The following is a 26,223-nucleotide window of genomic DNA, read 5'->3' on the forward strand; positions in this document are numbered from 1 at the left end:
GAGATAACATGTGACAAGACAGGCAGACAAGAGGATGAAAGGAAAGGACAGATGAAGAAAATAAATGTAGCTAAAGCTTCCACAATGCTCCACTAACCAAGGCACTTTAAGAAAAAGTTTAATGGGACAATTGGGTACTCATGACTGGGAAACAGGCGGATAATTTAATGAGGAACAAGCCTGCAAGAAAATTCCATACGGGGATAAATTGTAAACATGTGTCTGTGAGGCCCCTTCGTTGGGACATATAATTCTAGCATTGCTGGCAAAGCATGAGCCAATGCAGGAATCTATAAAAAGCTCATCAAATAATAACTCCAAGACCTGGCAATAACAGTGATCCAACATTTATGAAGCCTGTGTGAGCAATTCACATCATATGTACATTTTGATTCAAAACATCACAGCCCACAGAGAACCATTTAGTAAGTGCGACTGCATTCATCTCTGTTTATGTTTAGTAACTGTTAATTTCTACAGTTTTGCTGTTAGAAATTAACATCATTAGCAAAGCAAAACATTGCTTCAGGCACTGTTTCGGAGCAATGACTTCAATATTGATTCTACTTTCCGTGTTTTAGGGACGCTCGTCTTTCCCCAACGCCACTTTTTAAGTCAGACACCGTTTCTCATGCCGTATAAAATCTCAATCACTCTGCATTATGGTCCTGATCTGACACCACTTCTTTAAATCCTGTCAGAAAGCAATCGCATGTCATGCTACAACATCAAACTGCCATTGATAACACTTCTGTGCCAAGATGTTTCCATGATTTGATTGCAATATTTAGCAATAATACAACAACCATGTTTATTTATTATTATTCACTCTAATTTAAAGGTGGATGCTCCTCTTCCTAACTGAGAACGTTACTGCCTGATGTAGTACTAATAGCAGCCACAGCGCCAAGAGCATTGTGCTTCACTACAGTGTTTGTGAAAATATGTCGAGGTCGAACTTTACCAACATATTTTAATATTGTCTGACAAAAAACTTAACCTTGTTGAACATGTTAACCTTGCAGATATATTGTCATTAAAAAAATTCTCAAAAACCACAAACTGCAGCTTGTCCATTGCCATAAGAGATTGTCACTGATTGGATGGCTGCTGCTATTCGGCGTGTTTGAACATGAGATTAGCTAATTTCTTAATATTTTTATGTGTTTCTGTTTTTTGTTTTTTTTTTTTTTTTCATTTCTGGTGTTTTCCAGTGTTGCATGACATTTCATAATAATTTTAACTGATTGTTTCTAATCCATTCTGTGGGTTTATTTAATTTTCAAAGCAAAGTGAGTTTTTAAAATATATAAAATAAATAATAAATAAATATTAAAAATATTTAGCATTTTGCATCTTCAAATTATTCCAACAAATAAATTATTGTAGCAATACTTGTGGTAAAGATACAAGTTTTGATCAAATAATAATCACCTTTATTAGCAAAGAATCCCTGTAACAGATTACAGCTCAAACTGAAAGAAGTTACTGCAAAGATTTACTGAAAAGAGAAACTCAAATCAGACGTATAGCAGCCCTCCAATTCTCTACGGTTGGTCTGAAATTCCTGTTCAACAAAGCTCTCGCAATCTGCATCATCATCATCACTGTCAGGCATATCGCTGTCCTCTTTAGATGTTGTAGTCAAAACAGTAGCAACTGTGATCTATCGTATCAAATTCTTATCTACCATGTTTGAAGTACAGTGTAAATTTTGCAAATGTCAGAGGTGACTACAATACCTACAAATAAATAGGTGAGTGTATTGTCTTGTGTGTTTCACAATTGTCCTGCCTGAGAAACTCCCAGGTCTGCCAGTTTGGCAGGAGTAGCTCAAACGATTTGCAAACATTGACTTGAACCAAACTACACCAGACTAGCATGTGCTAAGAGCTAGCTTAGTGTAGTTTGTGAGGGGATCAAAGCCAAAGCATGAAGACAAGTTTCACTTCAGCTTCTCTTCTGGTGTGGCTACACCATGACTTTCAAACTCCTCACCCAATAGGCTTTAAAGCACAACAGTCGTACTTTTCAAGAATTTTTGGTGTCGTTTTTTATGCAAATATCTTAGAATTCATAAAACAAAACAAATCTAACTTACAAGTAACTTTTCATCAAGGTATAATAACTTGTTTTAAGTCAATAATTCCTTAATATTGATTTTAATAAAGTACTGGAAGGCCTTTTTTCTGAAAAAATAGTTTTCATTCTCAGTTATTCAAGTCATGGTTATAGTGGTGCATTAATAAAAAAAACTGTCATTACGTGTTTGAGCTGGACAATGTCTTACCTCTCATGGAGAAGACATTTCAACAAGAAGCAGATTTTTTTTTTCTTGAATTAAATCTCCAGCTTGGAAAATGTTATAAAATAAGTGACTAAACGAATTATAATGAAGTAAAATTAAGCAGACTAACGTAATGTCGGTCATATAAACTGTTCAACTGCTTAATGAATAGTATTTCAAGACTCTCAGTTTGTTAACAGCAATGTGGATGAAGCAGGAAAGGACAAAGACTGATGGCTCAGTGAGGGATTAGTTTATTAGAGAGGAGGATGTGATCTTTGGGTTTCTGCTGCAGTACTCACCGAGTTCATCCTCTCCGAAACCCAAGACATGCCCCACGAGGGAAGAGGCGCAGGAAACCGAGCCCAGACACAGAGCCTTTTCCTGCCACTGCTCGCTGTCAGACGATGTGGCAAACGGAGACTTCTGGAGGATCCGCAGGTTACTGAGGCAAACAAAACACACAGAACATTTAATGTTGAGCTAAATTTTAACCCGAAACAAACTGGAACAGAAAGATTTATTTTACACTGATGATTCACAGTTCTTGTGACAAAGCCTGAGTGAATATCTGGAATCGGGCTGAACTGTTCTCATAATATGATTCAGGAATCAATCTTCTTTTCCAACCAAAGTCGCAATTGGTGTTATTTAAGACCTCCGCTTTGGTTTCAAAACAAACATCGTGCCGGGGCTTTTCTACAGCCGCAGCGCTGCGCTCCCAAATGGTAATGAGACACAGAATTCAGCGACCACACATTGTTTTAAACACGGTGCCAACTCCTGATAGCGCACCAGCACAATATTTACTTCCTTTGCTTACTCGAGCGTCAGAGTTTGACATCAGCGAAGCAGGATGAATTACAAACCGAGGGAAAGTGTGAACAGCACAAGACAGGATGCCTAGTCTCCATTTACACTCATTGGGCAATTCTGGTGTGCTGATAGTAACAGGAAACCTGTTTGCCCTACATGGATGGAACTGGGTGCAGCTACTTACTGCATGTGTCAACTACAGGAACAACTTTTTCCATTATCTTTTCCATTTTTCTTCTGATATCCTTATATTTCCACATTAATTTTGGCTGTTTTTAAATCACTTTCCCACTAGAACAGATGTTTCAGGCCTTTTCCTGCTGGAAACATACATTTAGACTGATTTCTATAAAAAAGATTAAACACTACTCTGAGAACTACTTTGAGACACTTGAATCATCCCCCTTATGCTTCACATGTGAAAACCAGTCATGCTTACCCGTTTCTATCTCCAAACACATAGCTGCCATACAGTCTCCTCGACTGGCAGCCCCTGTAGATGAAGCCCCCCACAGGTGGCGCTCCTCCACTGGACTGCAGGTCATACACAGAAGGCTCATTTTCTATGAAGGAATAAGGAGATATTGGTTTGATCTAAGCCCAACTTGATGAACTTACAGACCGCTCGCTACCTGTAAAAGCAAATCTAATATGGCTGCAATATAATTAAGCCTTTTTTCCTAGAATGCAATGTTTTGTTTTTGGTGGCTCTTTATTAAATTTAGAAAAGAATGTGTTGCACTTTTAGATTAGATTTAATTTTACTGTCACTACACATGTCACAAGAAAATGGAAATGGGAAGGAGTAAATATATGATTTTAATTGTGAGTTCAACAGCAGAAGACATCTACTTCTGAGATGGTTTCATTAGTAACAAAAGAAAATTGTATAACTAAAGTAATATGAGTCATTTTCTGGGAAACAATCATTCTGGTAAATAAAAATTTAAAGGATCTTGGCTACTTTAAAAAGAGTTGCATGCTTGTTTTCCAGTTGAGTGAATTTCAAACTATGGTGACTGGTTGGATCCCACATAAAACCAGATGAGAGCTGGTCTGAAGTAAGAAATAAATTCAGGTGAGAGATTTTGGACTAAAAGTGTCTAAATTGATACTCAGTTTAAGAAGAATTAGATCTCTCTCTGCTGTTCTTTTCAACACTTAGACATCATATTCCTAGCCATTATTGTTCAGAGCCTTTAAAGTATTTTTATGTGGCCCAACTTACATTCCCTTTCACAATCCAAAATGCACAAAAAAAGAGATTATCTCTGGTTCCAATCATGGTTTTTGACATTTACCCTTCACTGGGATTTCTAAATTTCTATCTAAAACAATGTGCTCTTGTGAAATAAAATAGATTTATAATAGCAGATGTCGGTTTTAAAGGGATGAATTCGAAAGTTTATCCAAGAGGCTGAAGTGTTTCCATTCTGTACTCAAAATGTAATGCCGTCAAACAAAACTCATGCAAAGGATGTGATTAGTTACTGTTATGATGGACAACATGAACATTTTAGAACAGTGAGTTATTTCTTAACAAGATAAGGTAAGTATTATGACTCTTAAAAAAGCATCTTGAGAATTGTGACTCACCATAATCCTTCCCCTTAGTAACTTCTAATATTCTTCCTGCCGATGTGTTTTTACCACTGGCATCTGTGCAGAGGATAACCAGACTGCCGTTGTCTGTCTGCAGCCGATCCACTACACACCTTCAAAACACAGAACACCAACAAATGCACTTTAATAGAATCAAAGTAATCATAAACCTTTAATTTATTCACATTTTGTCACATTAGAACCACTAACCTGTATATTTCAATGGGATCTTATGTGACAGACAAAAACAAAACAACACATAACTGAAGGGAAAGGAAGATGTTTCAGGAAGATGTCTGAGAAAAGCCTCAGAGAGAAGGTTAGTGACCAATCAGCATCATGAAGACCAAGAAACGCAGCAGATGGGTCAGTTTAAAGCAGAGTCAAGTTTTAAAACAATAGCCCGCCCAACATTTCTGTTCAATCAATCATATGAAAATAGAAGGACACAACTTCTGACTGAAATGTCTACCTACACTGACAGGAAAGCGTTAATCATAGAAGCAGCCAAGCGGCCCCTGGTAAGTTTAGAGGAGCTGCAGAAACCCTGAAGCTCACATGCAGATCAATACGTTTCCTAAATAATACAGTGAACGCTCACAACTTTCTTAAATTTCATTATCGGCTTTGCCCAGGAAGCTTGGGTCTCCTCAGGGTTTTTCACCGTACACTGCACCGTTTTATCTGTTTATGATCAAAGTAGCAGCTGTCTACTTTTTTGACTATGTTTTTATGTTTGTATGTCATGCATTGTCTTTTTCTGTTTCAAGCAGCAGAGGTTGTGATTATCGTATTGGCAATAAATCATTTGACTTGAGTTTGAGTGGGAGAATCTCTCTGAAGGACAATCATTAGTGGTGCACTCCACAAATCTGGCCTTTATGGAAGAGAAACAAGAAGAAATCCAGATGCAATTTGCTACTAGCTATGTAGGGGACACACCGAACACGGGGAACAAAATGTAACTCGCAAAATGACGGAAAACTAGCACCACAAATTTCCCTGAAAACAGCCTCTCCACATGAAACATAGTGATGGCAGCATCATACTGTGGGACTCCCTGACTTCAGCAGGGACAGAGAAGGTGGTAAGATGCATGAAAAATCTGCTGAGGTTGAGTGAATGTTCCCTTCCCAGCAGGACGACAACCATAAATAAACAACCAGAGTTACAAGTCGACAGTTTATATTAAAGATTAAGATTAAGATTTCAGGCCTGATCACTAGATTCTAGCTGTAATTGCTGAAGCTGCTTGCTGACTAATGTGAAAGCTCAAGGAGTATAAATAAGTATCGCAACAAAACACCTCAAGAATCTCAGATGCGTTACTTACCTGCCTGGGTCATGTAATCCATGTGCAAAGATCTCAGGCGGCTGATTAGTGCTGTTAAAGTACGGATTGTTCCGTGGTATCGAGTAGGACGACGTACAAATGTCCGTGTCCACGTCCACCCTCAGGATGGACCCAGTGAAATCACTGCATTCAAAAACACACAATCTTCTGTCACAACACGGTTTTGAAATGTCCTCGTTGTGATTCTTTTGACTTTTGATCTGACCTGAGTCCATCCATTTCCTCCATGTCGTCCAGAGTGATCATACCGTCTCCCAGAATGATGTGCAGCAGGCCATCGGGAGAGAACAGAAGCTGACCTCCGAGGTGCTTCCTGTGTAACTCAGCCACTTCCATCAGCACATGGGCAGTCCTGGTGTCCACCTGGTTTGGGTTTTTCCTGCAAGCAGAGATAACTGTTTTAACTTCGATACTGGACCAACAAAAACTAAGACCTCTAATGAGGTTATGCTTTCATATAATCCCATGTATAGCATAAGCTTATCTTTTGACGGTTGCTTGCAAGAAATGCAACAGTAAGGGTAAGTGAAACATTACCACATAAAATGCTGACATTACCGTACAAAACAAACAGAATCCAAAGTTTAAAACACTTTAGCTTCTGGAGACATTCAGTTTGTCAACTGTAACGTCTTTCGCAGGAAAAATACTTTGGGTGGGGAACAACTCAGACTTCTTCAAAGTGTTGCAGAACTATCCTGAGAATTTAGTCGGACAGTGCCATCAACAAATGTGTTGTAATAGGTTAGGTGTTATTTTGGGTAATTCTAGGACTTTCAAAAAGCAGATTGCCAAAGAGAAACTATTTTAACTGTTGTTACTCCATAGAAATCCTACATTTAATAACTATGTTGCCGTCACTAGGATTGCCTGGAAATACTATAATTAAGATTAGCTCATTGAGTGAAACATAGAACAGTGGTTAAGTACATTAAAACGTAGCATTTAAATACCTTCGTGAGAAAACACAGTTATCTTAAACATAAGTAATTATGAAAGGAGCGTTGGGCACCAACCCAGGTAAAATACTGTCATCATCATAGGAGTGCTGCTCAGCACAACAAATCATAGTGTTCTTAGAGGCTGAAGAACATCATGAGTCTCCATTACACAAAGAGGTTGGTGTTTCTCTACGACATTGTCGCCCTTACATGTTTTGTTGCCAATGTTAGTGGTAAAAATCTCAACTGATGAATCAATATTGCCATTCATTTAATCATAAATATATCTGTAGACAATGCTATTTGACACACTATTGGCTGGAATTTGCAAAGAGCCAATCCGAGAGTGTCATTCATTTTTCTTTACGCTGATTGGCTGAACTCCCAAAAGTGGAAAGAAAGAAGACTGTAGATGCTAGTTTCTGCGGTAGTGCTAAGACGGGTTCTACTGTGTCTTTTAATGGATAGAGTTGTCCTGCTGGCAGGTGAAAGGTTTTGATTGCACTGTAACACCATCCATCTTTCCTTCAAATCTGACCAGCTTTTAATCTTTATTGTACTGCAATGAGGGCATTTCTGATGTTAATGTTAGTTTCCACCACAGTTCATTTTGTATGTTGGCCAAAGGTCTCATCTGAACTGCAGCCCTTCTTCCACCGGTTTGCTGTGACCTCTGCATGTTTTGTGGCAAACTGGACTTCCTTCTTCCTCCATTTCTTCCATATTCTTCCATATGTTTTGTAGCCTTTACCTCCTTTAAATGCCTCCATCACACTTACACTGACTTATCTGCTTTGTTTCTTGGTCTTTACAAGGTTAATTATTAAATATATTTTTCTAACAAGCAAGCCTGTTGTAGTAAGAAATTATTACAAGATAAATTAAAATGAGGTCAATAATTTCCATTGTGATGATTAATATGCTTTGAGAGGCAAGACTTCATACTCTATTTTATGTAGGGTTTTGGTTATGTGTGGTCTTTATTTCCTTTTTATTTATTGTTTTTGGTTGCTGGGTTTTATTTGGGGTATTTAAAATGTCTTCCAGTTAAAGTGCGGAGTGCTCAGTACAAGATTAAAGTTTATTAGTCTTTGACAGGGCGGACTTGCACTATTATGCTATTACCATCGTGTCAGTTGAAAATGGCCTCAAAACAACAATGCCATTGTTTATTACAATAATTTCTGGGTTAAAATTTGTTGACATGATATACCTACTAACAAAACGCTGAGATTAGATTATGCACAGGAGGAGAAATATTTCGTTATTCAGCAAATATTTAGCTTATATGACGATAAAACAGAATTTTCCTTCCACTTCACAAATTTGCAATATATTGTCTTGATCTATCAGATACATAAAAATGTTGTTTTAATCTTTAAATGGGAAGAAGTTGACACGATCACTCTCAATGTTTTGAAACAACAAATATTTCCAGTAAAAAAAAAAATTCTGTTATAGACTTCTCCATTACCTTGAAACGGTGTATTCAACCACACGGAGAATGTGGTCGTGCGGTCCGATGGCCCAGCGCTCTTGGTTGGTGGTGTAGGAGACGTAGAGCTTGCCATTCTTCTTGTAATTGGGGTGGAATGCCAGGCTTAGCAGGCCCCTTTCATCACCACTCTGCAGTCAGATGAGAAACACAAAAGATCCAGGAGTTAATTATGTCCCTGCTTGGCTTCTGCTCCATGGTGCGGGGCTGGAATCACCCCCCTCAGTCATATTCATCATCACTAACATGCCAGCTCCACACACCCAGCACCCTCCTTTCTCCCCCCGCTTTTTTTTCAAACTTGTCTAATCCTCTTTTATATTCGTCCATCACATTCCCCTTTCACTGCTCTGCTTATTATCTCATTCTCTCTTTTCCTACACAGCGTTGTTCCGCTTCGCACCTTCGCCAGGCCCCTTGAATATACCATTACAGGCCATTATAAAACATTTGACTCTGGGCAGAGCTGCACTGCCGAGCCTTTCCTACAGCCTGGTTATGCGACGCTCGGTCCCTCCCGGTGGCCTCCATTGTGCAGTGATTTGTGTGTGTAATCTTTGGGGGATATTTGTGAATACTACGCTGAGTGGCTGGAAGAATTTATTAGCTCACTCACAGTTCATAGAGAACACAAAGAGCAGAGTGCTTCAGTCCGTGCTTTTTGCTCCCCAATCCTCCTCTGTTTCCTGATTCGCTCAAAAATCCATACAAAATTAAAGGCGGGGATGTGAGGGGGGGGGAGAGTTAAAGTAGGGGTGGGATGAAAAAAAAAAAAGGAAACCTAAACAAGGAGAGAGCTGCCAACTCCCACTGTCTTGGCAACATGTTTAGAAAACATCTAAATTGCTTGTGTAATATGTAAACCTTTGTCTCACCCTGGAGGCAGTTACATCGGTTGTCACTACCCTGGTGGTCTGCCCATCATAGTTAGCCGTAATAATCAGCTATAGCGTTTCATTCCCCAGGCAAAGAGAACCGGGTCAGCTTCTTTCTGCTATATGCTCCCTGTTTTTCTGTCCACAAAAGAATCAACAGAATACGAAGCCGAGGTGTGATGAATGTTTATACGTTGTGACCATATAAGGATGTTGCTTAAAATTGCTTGACTTGTGAGTTTTTTTGTGGACTCAAAGGCGTACAGTTACCTTTACGTTGCTGTTGTGAATAAATGAAAAGAAACATGTCTGGGTGTGGCTTGGAAAGGTCTAACTTGTCACAAACCCATGAGAGTACACAACAGTGAAACAGCCCAAATGTCCACTGTTACAAAAGAGAAGGTACTCTAAGTTCCAGTAAGCAACAAGAGAGACCAAAATAATAATTTAGATGATGTTTTCACAGCCTCATTATAGAGAGAAATATTGAGCAAGTTGCTGAAACCCTTGACACTCCAGAAGTGAAAGATCCTCCGCCAAAAAATATGAATAATAACAATAAATGTCAGATTCCTGAAGTGCTTTATAGATGTGGATGCACTACAATATTCAGATGGCTGCTAGTCAAAGCAGAGATGGTTCTGCTTGCCAGATATTGTGAATATTGGAAGAAAAAGTGCAAACTTCACCTTGAAAGGTTAGATCCATATGATGGAAATGGATATGCAGTGACCCACATTCCCAAAATAAACTTGTGACAGGGAATGAAGCAAAGAGGCATAGATCATGAGCCAAACGGGGGACCACCGGGACACACAGAGGTTTATTGGGCTGAAATATTACCTCCCCTGCTAATGACTGACTCGTTCAGCAGCAGAGGAACAGCAGAACTGGCACCAGAGCCATAAGAAACAAACACTGCATACGAAAGCAGTCTGAGGAGATAGCTTGATTAAAAGGAGACAAAGTATCACCCCGAGATTTCTTAGAACTAAGCACAAACTGCTGCCAAACCTGCAGTAGATCAGATTCTGTTCAGATATTTGAAAAGTCGTACTGCGACTAACAAGATCAGTGCAAAGAGTGTAAAAACGTCTCAAACTGACAGTTGGAGAATGAACTTACTGCCAAGTACCACAGAACAAATAAAGAACCACTGCAACGCCTGCACCTAGTTGTAGTTTTACATGAGATGTGTCTTTTGTATTTCCTGTGGCAGTGTGTTACGACCCCCGCAGGACCTTGTGGTTAGATTAGGCATTTATCTTTCCTATGCAACACTGATTACTGATATGGGACACCTGAGGACGTGGTAAGGCCTTTGGTTATTTAAACCCTGACTGCCAACTAACTTGTCTCTGCCCTCCTCCACCGGTATGCTGCTGCTGCTGCCTTTTACTTTATGGATTATTTTGACTGCACATTACAACACTGAGTTCATTTTATTTTATTTGTACTGATTTCACACTTCATATTAGGAACTTTGATTTTTTTGCCTCAGCTTGGGTTAGAAAAAATAATTATATTTCAGAATTTAAACATAGTGGGGGTTTTTGTGGCCTTTAAGGCAGGTCATAACAACTGAGAGCTCATCGAATTGTGTAATTGGATGCTTGTTGCTCTTCTAGTAAGGTAACAATTGGGGCTTGTGGCCTTATATTGTTTTGTGAAGATTATGGCTCTTTTGTTGGCACTGGACAAAAGTATTTATTCATGCTGACAAGACGCTGCAGTCCAGCTGAACTTTGTTGGTTATAGGAAAACCTGTGCAGCATGGTTGCTAGTCTTTGCTAAAAGTTTTTCATCCATGTGTTTTTGTTTGTTGTAGTCATTAAGTATAAGTACCATACTTAATGACTTCGAGTCATTAAGTATGGCTCTTTAGTAGTAGTAGGCACACTTCCGCTAATGTGCTAATAGTGGAGCTACTTTCTCTTTTAGTGCCTTAGTTAACTTTGAAAACGTCTAGCTTTCCCTAAATTACGTTTTCTGGATAAATTCAAAACCGCTTATTATTTACTTAGCTGTCTTGTACATATTAAGTTGAATAAAGTTTGATGTCTGTGTTGAAGTTTTGGTTATCGACTGAGAACAAGAGATTGATATAAATATGATATCTAAGGACATTATAGAACATGTAAATTATAAGGTCACAATTAAACTGGTGCTTGAGGGTTGTAGTCTTTCAATTCCATTTAGCATACTGTTATTCAGTATAAATAAGCTGAACTAAAACACCAGGAACTTTCATAAAGAATCAAATAACTACATGTCAGTAATGACTGATAGTTTATTAGGAATGCAGTCGCTGTCTTGTCTCCTTTATGAGCTCCTGTATATGAATGTATGACATTTACAGTTTGTGTGTAGAAACAAACAAAAATTATGACTTTCATTTTTGTGTACTGATGACCGATTTGTCTATTTACGTCTCTGTACAAAGAGACGATTGGTGTGGTTTGCCACAACACTAACAGTGGTAAACAGGAGTTCTGAAACCTGGCCACTGACAGATATATTAATGCAATTTCATAAACAAAAATAAATCTGTTTGGTTTCCAACTCATAATCTACTCATTTTAACTAGAAAAGTTCTAGCTGACAGACAGTCGCTCTCATATACAACATCTGGTCGGCTGCACCTCCCTGGTGGAGGTGTGCTGAGGTGTGCCTGTGTTTATTTGTACTGTAGAATGTAACCACTGTGAAGCAATTGGTAAATAAAGTTTTATAGCTCTGATTTACTGTTGTGTTCAGCATCTGGAACTGTCTTACGTCTTCAGCTCAAATGTTGCTGATCCATCTATCTTTCACTGTGTGTGTGTCTTTTTCATTAGGTCAAGATGCAAGAGCCAAGAAAATAATGTTGAAGTTGCAAACAGCCAGCAAGTACTACTGCTTACTCTGCCTTAAAAACAAATTGCGCTGGTGAGCAATGAATTACAGAAAGCCTTGATGTCGACGGAAGACAGAAATAATAGAAATAAAAACACCGTATTTCTAGTCGAATTCTTCTAATTAAATGGAACCGCAAAAAGACTTGAACGATTTACGTCCGCAAACAGAATGCAGACGTCACACAGCAGCTTACTGTTTACAGAGGTAAACAAGATGAAGGAAGCTAATAAAAGGAAAGCACAACTAATAGCGATAGCCTTTTATGGACCATTTACTGCAAATTCTGCAGAGAAGTCTGTTTGGATGCGTAGTCGGTAAAAGGAGAAGTGTGAATGTGATGTGTTGGGCTTCACCGATATAATCACTTCAGAATTATAATTTTCAGCCATTTATGTCCAGATTTCTCATATCTGGCTTCTTTTGATGCAGAATTATGACCCATGTCTCACGTCAATGACGTAAAAGTTGGATAAAGTGCAGCATGACCATTTGACTCCAGACGCTTTGAAAACTATCAGATTATCCAACTTATTACCACATATGGAAGTGGCACAAATCAGATGTTTGGGGAGTAAAAAGATAAAATTGGGGCCTTCTGAATATCATAAAAAAAGTTGGATATGGATCGCATTTGCCTCCTCGGTATGTAGCCAAATGGTTCATTCCTATTCACTTTTCACTGCAAAATCCTACATTTCTCCAGGCAAAGATTTAGGGATTTACACTGGTCACTCTTTTCCATGTTTTCTGCATAAGGCATTTAAAAAAGTCTATTTTTCTAAACTACAACAGGTCTGAAACTCCCAGGTTTACGGACCCCAGACTATGGCTTAATTCAAACCTCACTCTTCACTATAATATCTGCTTAACTCCAAAGCCTGTGTGATGTAAAGGTCATCATCTTTACCACTATCAGAGGACATATCGTGCAGGCATCTAAAAGGGGTGTGGCTTGTAGCATTCACCAGAAGACGTGTTGGGGATTTCCCTGGTGTTAGGTAAAACTGTGATTAGGCCCCTCATGCAGGTTGTTTTAATGCAGCAATGATGTGTCATATTCAACATGTAATTATCTGGAATAGATTCTGATGGTCAGATTATTTCTCAGATGTGATAACGCTGGAGGAAGCGTCGAGGCAAAGGATGGAATGATTGAGCCTTCATCCTCAGAGAACACCCACAGCGAAGGTGGAAGCCTATATAGGCCCAGCATGCTATTGTTTCTGTGCAGTTTGTCTTAATTGGCACTGGGGGATCCATGAAGTATGGTAGAGGGGGGACAAGCAGCAGGAAACACAGAACATTACAATCAAAGCATGTGCATGCGGCTGAAGATAACCTGCTATCTGCCCCGTCCCCTGAGTGCCTGCGTTCCTCTCTCTGTATAAAAGCAGCTCCATCCTGTTGATGCTCCCAGTAAACACCTCAACCCTCTCTGGATCACTCCATCACTTGTTGCCGGGGTCTTCTTCCAGCAGCCAACATCACAGAATAGGACTCCTGGGGTCGGCAGAGGATTGAGCCACATCTAATTGTCATAATAAGTCACTTTATCCACAGCCAGTTTGGATTGAATGATGATAAGAGAGCTGAGAAGAGCAGGAAGTTCATCCCGCAGGGGGCAGTTTCATTTTCAAATGCTGTGCTACGTTTGACTCCTTATAAACAAAGTGTCTTGTCAGTGGAGGAGCAAGGGGCGTGCAAGCTGGATAAACTTCCTGTCTGGGAGTGTGCCCCTGAAAACATCCCTGCTATTCCATCTCCTTGTGCAATCTGAAGTATTTCTGGACATTTTTCAAATTCAAAATCTGATTACGCAAATATTATTGATGGAAAATATGTTTCAAGAATGTAATCCTGAGGCCTGAAGTTTCTTTGAAGCTGAGACACTGACAATAAATTATTTTGAAAAGATAGTTTTTGGAACATATGTTTAGTATCAAAATGAGACAACAAACTTTTCAAATGTTATTTCAGATGCAAAAACTGAGATAATAATGGATAGTCAGTATAAGTTACGGCTTCACTGCCTGGATTTTATGACATGCTATGAGACACTTGTTCACTTGCCCTCTGAAACCCCATTATCATCTCACGGTCCTCTCTCCAACTCTGCAGGGTTATGGCTTGATAAATTTCTGTAAGGACATGCTCTTCTGGAAACATTTTGAAAGAAAAATATTTATGCATGCAATTTATGGCCAGTTTGGGATATTTTAATTTCCACTAACATTTTATTCAGTAACTGCCCTAAAAATAATCTAATTTTCTTTTTCAAATATGTAACCACTAAGTCGGGGAAACTGAGAGGCCTGAATTCTACCTCTGTCTCAGCATGAGGTCAGGAGAAGGCAAAACATTTCCTAACCCGTGTAGCCGGCGCGTCCCCGAAACCAGGAGCAGCAGCACATCCACCAACAGAATTAATTTCAACTCTAGGAAGCTAAATGAGAATACAGATGCATTCTGGACAAACACCCAGCAACAACAGTGCAACACAGTCCTACCAACATAAGCAACCTTTCAAATTAAAACCCAAACTCTGCTCTTTCCAATGATATAAGCATCACTGCTCTATGTGCAAAACTCACTGAACCAACAGCTGAAGAAGAGGAAAAATGAGGCTTATTTCATGAAGTCTTACCTTTACTGTTTTATGGCCATAATCTGCATTAGAGTTGAATTGAAATTACTTTATTTTGGTAAAGTGCTTTGAAATGCTGCTATATAAATAAACTGAATTGAATAGATGGGATTAGATATGAGAAAAAGAACTTAAGAAAGAAAAACTGAACAATTGTACCAAAAAGACTCTTTAGGAAGGTTCACCTGGACTTTTATCAACTAATACCTCTAAACAAACTTGCAAGTTTCACTGTTTTTACATGAATTTTGGAACAGTAAATGGTCAGATCTTGTGGTTTACTAGATGCTTTGGTTCGCATTTGCACGTTTGTAATGTGACAAAACATGAAAATGTTCATGAATACTTTCCCAAGGTTCTGAAGGTACTGAACATCAATCATGAATATAAACTCCTTATATTTCTGGTATGTCCATATTAATCTTTTGTAACTTACAAGTCCTTTACACAATCTATGAAAACATGTCTAAGACCCTGCAGTTTGGCAGAAAAATCTCACAAAAGCAGACACTTTCCTACCTTCAGTCCGCTCTGCACCAGCTTGTGGAGATCCAAGAAGGGCTCCTTGATAACTTCGAGGTTATGGTTGAGTATCCTGACAATTCCCTCTCTCTCCACAACAAAAAGCCGCTGAGAGCCATCGCCACAGTGCACCACAGCCACCGGCTGCCTCAGACCACTCAACACCTCCTGAGGACAGTAGCAGTTGTGTTTGTGTTTCCTGGGAAACATGGAAAAGGCAAAAGGTCAAGGAATGATGTGTCCCTCAATAATCCAATTATAGCGGCATAAGAAGCAGAGGGGATTTTTAGGCGGCAGTATTTAAAATCAGGAACAGCACACAGAGGATCAGCTTCACTTTTTGTTGTATTTACTCTAGAATGAAAGGATTAACAAAGTGAGTTGAATTGTTGTCAGTTTTCCAAGAGTCCCAAAAGTTTGACCACTACATCTGCATTTCTTTGTACAATGTGTGTCTAATAACTGGTAGTTATTACTATCATAATGATCACTCACTGGTTCCTGGAAAGTATCAGAAAACTCAGAAATATTTAGATTAATCTAAAAGATTTTTCAGAAAAAAACTAGAAAATTATTGTAGATCAAAAAGTCAAACATTTTCTGAAAAAAATTATTTTAAATTAATCTCTCAATCATTTTTGTGGAAATTTTCTGAGCTCAAAAAGTTGAAAATTTCAACTTTTGATACTCAGGAAATTTCCTAAAGTCAAACATTTTTTACTTACATTTTTTTCTGGAAAATTTCTGAGAATAATCTTGGTTGGATTAAAATTGGATTTTTATTTCTTGCAAACATATCAACTGATATTGACCACATGTACACTAGTCGTAGTGTACATGTGGTCAATATCAGTTGATATGTTTGCATATTGTTATTGATTTATTGTTCAGTCCTACTTAAATCGTAATTGAAACATGTTGAACACAGAACTGGTACCAGTGAAACCTGAGCGTCTAAAACAGATTATCTTACTAACAGTAACTCAAGCACCACATAAAATAGAACAAGGTGAAAGTCAGAGTACAAACCTGCTGATATCTTCTATTTTCTCATCTTCCAAGTAGTTGGAATCTTGCCCAAGCTGCTGCCTTCGTTGATAATCAGGAAAACACAAGCCGGCACCTCTCCTCCCATAGTACTGACAGAACTCATCCACATCCGCTTGGAACAGCTCTAGCAAACAGCACATACAAGGCGACACTTACTGCTGATGCTGAACAATTAAAACAGCTTTTTACACAAGTTTCAGGCAACTGAGTTATGTTTATGGATGTATTGCTTTGTGTACAAATAACAACTAACAAAAGTTGCATAGGGACAGAGAAGGAGGAAAGTTTCCTAAAAAGGATTTGTGGAAAGGAATCTAGTTGAATCAATTCTGGTCCGAAGAGGCTGTAAAGAGCGAGTGAACAGAAACTGAGAAAAGGATAGCAGTTTAACTTTGAACAGAGCAGAAACACTCAATTCCCAACTGAGACATCCATGCATATAATTTCAAATTCTTCACATCATATCCTTGTGCAGTTGCCTAATTATTTTTTTTTAGAAAATGAATCTAATCTTGTCTAGACAGTTTCTAACTGAAAAATCTCTTCATTCATGTCTTTACATATAAAGTAGGAAAGTCCATATCTGATCCCAAGTACCTCAATGCAAAATCACACAAAAAACTCACAAAGGAAACCCATTTTGTAACCTGCTGTTATTGTACTGTCTGTGATTTTCAGCAGCAACATTCTCGAGTGCAGTCATTTTTTTAAAATTACAGCTGAATTTCATGCTCACTCCTTACAAAACCAGACTTTAGATCATGCACATTATGTTGTGTATCTAACTAATCAGGAATTTCCCTGATAAATAAGTGTTTTGCCCTCTTTAAAATGTCGCTGACAGTGAAAGAAAGTCATATTACTTGGATATGCCCAACTGTCAGGGAGAAGAAGTGCAAAGTTCAGCTGAAACAGACGTTATAAGAAACAAAAATCTCCCCGTAAATGTTGTCTGCACACATTAACTGGAACGGAATGTTTTACAAGCCGAATTATCAACAATTCATTCAACCCTAATACTTCAGCTTCAAATTCAAACGTTGTCGTTGATGACTGTAGCTGCATGCGTCGGGTTAAATATAGCTTTGTACAAACAATAAAAATAAGAATCAGATTTCATTGCCTTAATTTTGGGAGATTGTGATCGGCCAAAGTGACTTTATCAGGAAAGATGTGAAAATCTGCCACTGTCTTCTTTTGCTCTCTCCTGTGAAAGATATCTGACTGACATACCCGGCCACCAGGTCACAACTGCAGGTGTGCAGTTAACAATGGCTTTGGGAATCAGTATCAGCAAATTCCTAATCTTAACAAATCTGAATTGCCACCACAAACGAGGAGTTTTGGTTCTCAATTCAATTGAGTCTATCTGACTATCAGATGTGAAAATGTCAGTGACTGACAGAGTATTGGAAGCATCATAATGGCAGGAAATAGGAAAGTGCCTTTATTGCAACTGATTGTGAATATTCTTTGAATAACCCACATGAACAAATACAAGATGCAGCAACTTGGTTTAACTTTGATAAGGCTTTCGCTGTTTTGCGTTTCTGAGCAGCACTGGAGAACAGCATGTGAACTCAAACAATCAGCCTGTTCAATGTGGCTTGTCATTCAGGGTAAACAAGATGTTCCCATGGTGAGATATGCTCAACACCTAATTTGTGAAACAAAGACGGGATGTTCCAAAATGATGACAGAAGGTGACCAGTAGTTATCGCTCCGCGACACCTCCAGCCAGCCCCGTCACAACACCATTCTCGTAAGAAAACAAAATGTGCAGCGGGTCTCGGAGGCACTTTGAGACCTAACAACAATCTTGACAATATTGTTTCCTCTTGTTAATCCCGTGGAGGACAGAAGAGAACAAATACACCAGCGATAAAAACACAAACAGGATTCTCCCAGTCCCTCCTTTCATCTCCTTCTCCTGCCACACACCGCAACGACTGACCGCATCAAATACTGGAGGTGATAGGATATCCCCTCAAACATCTAAACATAACATGAAGATCAAACACACACAGAGCTCTGGTTATACCACCCACATGCTTGTTTCTGTAGTTATCTTAACCGTGCTGGTTGGGGACCTTGGGTGCAGGATGAGGGAATGAGTGAAGGAAGATATGAGAGGAGTATAGAAAAGGTGGGGGCAGAAGTAAGACTCGAGGCAGGTCACATCTTTAGGGGCCGAGTTACCTAATCAAGAGACAGCAGTAAGTTTTAAGGAAGCAGGATGATAGGTGAAGAATGCTTCAAAGGCTTCTAGTTCGACTTAAAACCGTTGTGTTTGAAAAGATTCAGTCAAAGCCACATTGGTTTCAACATCACAACTGTAGGAAATTCCTACTTTGCTTGTTGTTGTCTGTTGGTAAATCCAAAAAAAAGATTTTAAAATACCTGCATTTTGAACAAAAAAGGAGAGTTTGAGCTAAGAAAAGGTGTAGAACAAAGAGAAACAGAGAGACAGTGTCCGTATTCCCGGCTCCCCGGCTCTAAAGTTATACTTCCATCTGGTTATCTTCCAAGCCAACCTGGGTGGCCCACCCAAAGCACTTGACATCTTGATGCACTTCAGCAGTTTTACATACACACAAGCTTTGTAGAAAAATAAATGTGTCATTCGTCACCACATATGCTGATGTGTGGTGGGTTGAGCGGGGCGAGAGAGGAGCATAGAAGCAAAAAAACAAAAAAATAAAGAAAAGAAAAAGGAAGAGAGCATTTCTGTCTTCAGCTTTTTTGATGCGACTCTTGGAGCCCATATGTCTGTCGGTATTCAAGCAAGAAATCTGTAACTTAGAACAAGTGTTCTTCTTCCACAGCCTTCTTGTTTTCTGTGAAGTCGCTGTCACCACTCTCGGCTGTAGCTTTGGTGTTCCACTTTATATACAAGCACCATGTTTGATGCAACCAGATATCTATTTGGATGAAATATATGTTTGACTTACAGCTTACCATGTTGTCGACATGTGTGTTTGAAACTGTTCTGCCTTCTCAAGTCCCTGCTGATCTAATCAGTTTGAGGAGACTCGCAGCCTAAAGTGTTTGATCATATTTGGCATGTTCTCTGAAATCACAGCAAACTATGATCTTGCTTCTCTTCAAAAGAAAATCTTCTGAAGAGCAGGTGCTTTCAGGCATAAAAACAATTCCTATGTGACAAACCACATGTGATGCATCAAAGAGTTTTGATGCCATCTCCATCGCTTCAGCTATGCTTAGAATCCTGTGCGGTTGAAACTTCAGAGAAAACAGCAACGGAGGAGCTGAGATGTAGCTTTTTAAGTGACAGTTTGTACCTGAAACAAAGCACTCAGGAGCTGTCTACACCACAAAATAGGGTTCACATGCTTTCTCAATACATTTCCCCAGGAGAAACAAAGGCCAGTTCCTGGTATCAAGGTGTGTCAAGGTTTAAAAGAGTTCTGGTTTTAAAACAGCTTACATATTATGTCATACTGCTGCTATGCTGCTGGTGGTTCCTTATCTAACTCTAAAGTTGCTAAGTCAGTATATCAGTGTTTACAAAAGTGATACTTGGTATACAAAAGTTTCACAACGACTGACCTAAAGAGAAGTAACTATATTTTATAAATGAAGTTTTTGGGTCTTTTTTAGAAAACCTATTAACATTAAGTTGTGCAATTGTACTGCTAGATAGTACACAATACTTATTTTCAATGACCTATATTGATATGTATTAAGGTTCCATGTTCCATGTGAACATTAATGTATCTGCAAGCATAAATAATTTAAGTTCATTGCAGTAACAGTAACTCAGAATAGCTATTCACCAAAATCTTTCCACAGTAACAGTAATAGAGAAGATTTACCATTATATGGAGTCTGAATGTCTGTGCTCTGGATGAAATGAGCTCTATCAGACTGATTGAATGCTTGGTCTGCATAATCAAATTCTAGTGAATAATTTTGATCAAACTTTTATCGATTCATCCTCGCCTCATAAGTACAGCGAGAAGCAGACCAGTGAACACGTTTTAGGACAGACTCAGCTATGAATGGAGGTGAGGTCAGATGAGGTAAGAGCTGGATAAATAAATATTCCCTGACCAGACTACTGACGCACCACTTTCTGCATAAACCCGGGGCTTTGCAAGGTCCACATGTGCGAGCAGAGTCTCGGTTACAAACAAGACCTGTTGTGAATTTTTACTCAACACAACATGCAGGGCCCCAAAAAATGTGAATGTGTTTGTGTGGTTATCGCTAGGTGACCACACAGGCACCCATTAAAGCTGCATTCATTGCCTTTATTATGGGTTTCATTACCTGGTATGTGCCCCCTGCAGGTGTAATAGAACTCCCGGCAGAAGTCCTGGCAGAGCCGCGGCAGGTCCGGCTCTCTGTGTGGCATCCGATCCATGTCCAAGGAGTGGAACAACACCTGGGCATTGGGGGAGCAGCGTGCACACTTGATCTCCTCCAGGAGATGTCCACATTCTGTGTTGTTGGTGGAGAAAATCTGGAGACCACACACAAAGAGAGCCAGCACCTTGTTAAAGGGGTGGAGAACCAACTTATAAATTTTTAACTCATACTAAGATGTACTTAAGAATCAGTGAGTTGTGTAAATAAAAATCATCAAATCTGAGAAACCTCCATTAAAGGTTGGATTTTTAATTTTTTATGGAATCCTAACAACCTGCACCTGGTGTCTATTGGTAAAGGAAGTGATCTCTGACCTCATCGTCAGTCAAAATATAGAAAGCAACTGCTCCTACCTGACAAATGTAATGAAAAAAACCCCTTAAAAATAGGTCTTTGCAAAGTTCTGCAAATATAATTTTAAGGCTTAAAGCACAACGATTTTTAACATTTAATTTCAAATCTAATAATATTTTCTATTCAGACCAAATAATCTCATCCCCTGCCTGCTCACTGAAGTTTGCAGACAGTTAAAAAGTAATTACAATCCGCACGTCTGACAGTATTCAGAACAACAAAAACAAAATAAAGAGTCTACGTTACAGTCATTACGCAGAACTACACAAGGAGTTAATCCAAAAGAAATTAGCAGGATTATTTACATAACAAATTAGCTATAATAAAACACAATGTAATCTGTTTTAGGTCAAAAGCTGCGCTGTTGGGGCAGCCAAGCATGCTGGTGGTGTTTTGCTCTGTGTGAGGTCCATGTGTAAACACCAATTTCAAGATAGGGAAGCACATCATTCCCACTCTGGTATCAACAAATTAGCAGTCTGTCGAAGTCAATTAAAGCAGGGGACCCAGGGCTAACATATGGACACCTTACACTCGGGTTGCAGAACAAGTCCACAACTCTGTAAAAGACTTTCTGATTTTAAGTTGTGTGGAGTTATGTTAGTGCAACAGGTGGTGGAGCCCTTGACAAAAACCTGATGTTCCAGTACAAAAATACGCCGCCATAAAGGGAAAAAAAAAGGTATTTCTGGAACAGACAGTGGGATGGACAAACACAGAACAGCACAAAATGTTATTATTCCATTTCAGTTCACAAACGCCAACCTGGATCACACTTTATATATAATAGATCCAAAGTCAATGTTCTTTTACTCTGAAAACAAGCTGATATGTTCCTCTGTCACGGCGCTCTCTGCTCTCATGCCTTCCAGTGTTGTGGGCATGCCTGCTCCCTTGCTCTAAAGTGCCCATTGATTCTGTGTGCCATGGCCTGGCACAAGGTCCACAGAGAGAAGCATTTGTGTGCTCTCAGCCATGCCCCGTGTCCATATGTTGCTGGGATGGACTCCAATGTTGCCATCATCCAAACCAGAACAAGTGGGCCCTTTGTTTGTTGTGTTTTTGCTGAATCTCCGGGGGCATAATTCTCAAAATGAGGAAGAAAATAACAGGCGGGCTAAAAATGGCCAAAACCTAAACACACAGGTTGTCAGACTCCATTACAATATATTTTAAAGAGATGCCAACACAGTTGCAAGATTTGTGTAGGAGAACAGCCATAACAAGACTGTCACTATGCTCCTGTACCGATCAGAACTTAACAGAGCAATTTCAATCAAAATATAGTCAAATTAAGTCATAATAAGGATCAAAATATCCCTCCAACAAATTGTGATTTACTTATTATTTCTATACTTTTGAAAGAATTGGTCCTTTTAAAAGACATCCAGAACAACTTTCAACATCGTTCAGTTTTAGATGATGTCCCACTTTAAACTATAAGAACTGATGTGACTAATCTTGCATATGAAAACACCAAACTATTCCTCATCTAACTGAAGTCTGTTTTGCAAATTTATAGTCCAGTCACTGTCAACAGAATTTCTAGATCTTTCTTCAAGAGTTTAAAGCAATAAAGGAAATAGTTTCTGTGTAGCACTGACAGACTTGGGCTGAGAAAGAGTCATCCCCAAAACCCTTATCTAAATATTGACAATTTGAACTATGTGACATCTTTTTGCGTACTTGGTAGAAGAAAGCCATGCTCGGAGGATGGGGAGTTGCAATCGTCACAAATGTGAAGATGCACCTGCTTCCTTCGCCTGCTTCCTGCTCACTGATATAAGCAAAAGGATGCTTCTGGTTTTTGTAAAGGAAAATTGCTTTCACGCTCACTACCATGAAAATTGCATGTTTTGTTTTTAGTCTGCGGCCGGTACTCAACAAGCCCACAACCCAGAGCCAATCTGCAATACACTTTCAGCCTGGCTTATGCATAACGCTGGAACTTCCTGCTTTTACTCCAAAAAGAAGGAAAAAAAAAAAAAAACTAACAGAGCACAAATATAGGCCTGGGTGGGCCACCAGTTCCAATGTTTTAAAAGGTTATGTTCCAGTTCCAATGTTTTAAAAGGTTATGTTCTCAAAATCACGTAAAATTTCACAGCATACTGTTCCAAACGTTTTAAGTACTTTAAATTATATGCTGAGGAAGTGTCACAAAAGAGTGAGTCGGTCACCTGAGTAAAAAAACGGTGGTGGGCTTTTCTCTCACAACTAACAAAAATTCAGCTGTTTTGAAATATTTTCTGTTGGGCAAAATATAGAGGCATTAAGTGGAAACTAAAGAAGCGACACCTTTAGTTTCCGCTTAATGGAAACTAGCTACGAGTAACCTCTACCCAAACAGATAACCTGCCTACTTAGAAAATTGAGAATATATTGTTTTCAATTTGCCCTTCAAAAACGACATAGCACTATTTGGTTAAGTTTATGTCTCAAACAGACAAGGAATAACATGAAATCATTTTAATAGTAAAGAAGTCAAGTTATAGTGGAAGCATAGAAATTAAAAAAAGAAATCGATACAGATATGTATTTTTGCTGTTTTTCCATATGTGTATGTGTTTTAATGCTATCCTGTTGGCATAATATCTGTACTCAAGGTTATCAAATCATCTGATCCTCATACTGGGCGATGCCAGCTTTAATATGACTTCCGCTTCTCTAAAAACATTTTTTTTAAAAAGGAAAACTTGTCTTTGGGGTTTCAAAATGCTTGTCCACAGTCAACCATAAGAGATGGGGGAGCAAAGGCTGCACTAAGCTTAAACAAAACACTTGCCCTCAGGGAATAGGTGTAAGTTTGCTGGCAGGGGGAGATACTGGAGAATACACACCCTCTCAAAGGCATTAACACCCGGACAAGGCTGATTACTGGGAGGGGGAGAGAAGAGAGTGATGTTTTCCAGCTTCTCCTATTAGTGAAACCAACAAGCACAATGGTGTTGTTGTTATTCTTTTGCCATAATCAGAAAAGGCTCCGTGTGTGGGCAGTGTAGTAGGGGAGGAGGAGAAGTCGAGTTCGTCCTATTCAGTCCCCACCTCCACCACCCCCTCTAGCCCCCACCACCCCAACCACCACCTCTTATTTGCATGACTTGAGCAAATTAAATGATGCAATATGTGCTTTTTGTATCGCACAAAGTGAGATACCACCCAGCCACTGAATTATACGAGGGGCACTTTTACATGAGAATGGCCCGATGAGAATCCAAAGGAGTCGCCCGTTTGGCGCATACAGTTGCGTTTTGTGCACGTCCCAAGAGCGATTCAGACTCTCCTCTAGGGTTTTTAATTCGCGTTTTAACGGTCAAAGCTGACGTGAGCCAAAGGCTGCGGCTGGAGTGACGATTTTCTCTTTTTACGTTCGAAATGAAAAGAACGTCAACTACACAAACTTATCTTAAAACACATCAAAACAACCGAGAACATGCGATATAAGTGACAAGTCTATGAGCTCCTGGTTATAAAAAGACTAAAACAAAAACCACAAAACAAACTCCTACCTTTTTTCACGAGCAAGCGGGTTCAACAGCTTAGCTAGCAAGCGCTCTGTCTGGACGGTTAGCTCACTGTGAAGCGAGATGTAACGTGAATCGGGGCGATTGATTGCCATGGTAACGCAGAAGCGAATTGGACACACATAAACGTTACACCAGCATGTTCAAAACGCACAATAAGCACGACGGTAGTTCTTTTGCTTTCAAAAAGGAGAATAAGCATTAAATATGTACAAGTTTTGTTATAAGCGAAGAGGACAAACTATTTTAGTAACATTCCCGTCACATTCCCTACATTAATAATAGATACGACAGTGATTGTAGGCGTTTGAGTGTATTTCCCCAGTAAAATCATACTAACGTCTTCTTCAACCTACCCGGGCATCCCCGCGGTGCAGGATCTGATAGGTGGCTCTCCTGGTGGGACAACAGGACACACGGGGGTACAACCTGTGGCAAACTTCTCCGCTGCTGCTGCCGTCAAGCAGCACTTTTCGCTCCCTTTTCTTCAGACGCTTGGGCAAGCTTCCGTCGTAGCATCTTCTCCTCCTGGGGCTCAACTCTCCTCTCTCACCGAACTTTGCGTCCCCACATTCCCACACGTTCACCGCGATGGCCAGGACGAGCACGAATTGCAAGTGCTTCATTGTTTCAAGAACATATACAAACAAAATAAAGAAGAAAAAGGGGACTTCTCTTTTTTCAAAAATGCAAATGTGCCCCTGCAGAACAGTTTGTATATCTAGTTGTATTATCCAAACACCAGAAGCTGCTAAAGAAAAAAAAGGTATTTTATACTATTATTCCTAGATGAAACTGTCCTTAATTTAATTATCACAACGAGGAGGGTTGTTTAAAAATAAATTAACAAACTCCTTCCTCAGAATAAACGGTTTAACTTGACATTTAGAAACCAAATAAAAAAAGAGACCAATAAATTTTATCCTCAAGAACACACACAAACAAAAAAAATCCCCAACAGAAAAGAGCCTGATGTTCCTTTAAAAGGGTAAATTCCTGCAGGGAACGGCTCGCCAGCTTGTGCACGCACGGCACAAAACAACATGAGAAAATAAAAGTTGTCTCTAAGTCCTCTCAGAGCGCTCACATGTTTTCTCGTGCTGTTTCCTCCTTCTTTTTAACCAGCGCGCGAGAAGCGGAGCGAGCGCTGTGACGTATGGCTGCGCGGGGGCGCGCGTGGCAAGCACGGTCGCGCCCACGTTGAGGTGGAAACGTTTTACCTGGCAGAGCGTAGACGGAGGCTGGAGATGAATGCTGCTCCTGCAATGCCCCATATACCGCGGTCTGAACAACTTGTAATGCAAATGAGAAAACAAACAAACAAAATCGGGTTTTGTTTGTTTGTTTAGATCGCACGTGTGTCCTTTGACGTCACAGCGTTGATTACATTGCAGAAATGGTTTTTCCAGTCTCCGAAAAGCACACTGAAGGATAACAGCTACGGTTTTCCATGACAGTGAGAAAAGGCT

At 39.5% G+C, this 26,223-nt stretch overlaps 1 protein-coding gene across 1 annotated transcript in view; it reads right to left on the minus strand.

Annotated features, from left to right (window-relative positions):
* The window catches only part of hhip (hedgehog interacting protein), a 39,290-nt gene extending 13,355 nt beyond the window's left edge, over positions 1-25,935 (minus strand). Inside the window, exons 1-10 of the mRNA XM_014999537.2 lie at positions 25,111-25,935; positions 20,778-20,970; positions 16,464-16,608; positions 15,432-15,633; positions 8,475-8,626; positions 6,265-6,438; positions 6,039-6,182; positions 4,700-4,818; positions 3,543-3,666; positions 2,590-2,732 (exon numbers count right to left, since the gene is read on the minus strand). Of these exons, the coding sequence (XP_014855023.2) occupies positions 2,590-2,732; positions 3,543-3,666; positions 4,700-4,818; positions 6,039-6,182; positions 6,265-6,438; positions 8,475-8,626; positions 15,432-15,633; positions 16,464-16,608; positions 20,778-20,970; positions 25,111-25,380 (1,666 nt within the window). The 5' untranslated portion in view covers positions 25,381-25,935. The remainder of the gene's footprint in view (positions 1-2,589; positions 2,733-3,542; positions 3,667-4,699; positions 4,819-6,038; positions 6,183-6,264; positions 6,439-8,474; positions 8,627-15,431; positions 15,634-16,463; positions 16,609-20,777; positions 20,971-25,110) is intronic.
* Positions 25,936-26,223: the final 288 nt, after the last annotated feature.

The sequence above is a fragment of the Poecilia mexicana genome, unplaced genomic scaffold, assembly GCF_051168715.1.
Source record: "Poecilia mexicana isolate PSO_F unplaced genomic scaffold, ASM5116871v1 scaffold_1, whole genome shotgun sequence".
Classification (NCBI taxonomy): Eukaryota; Metazoa; Chordata; class Actinopteri; order Cyprinodontiformes; family Poeciliidae; genus Poecilia; species Poecilia mexicana.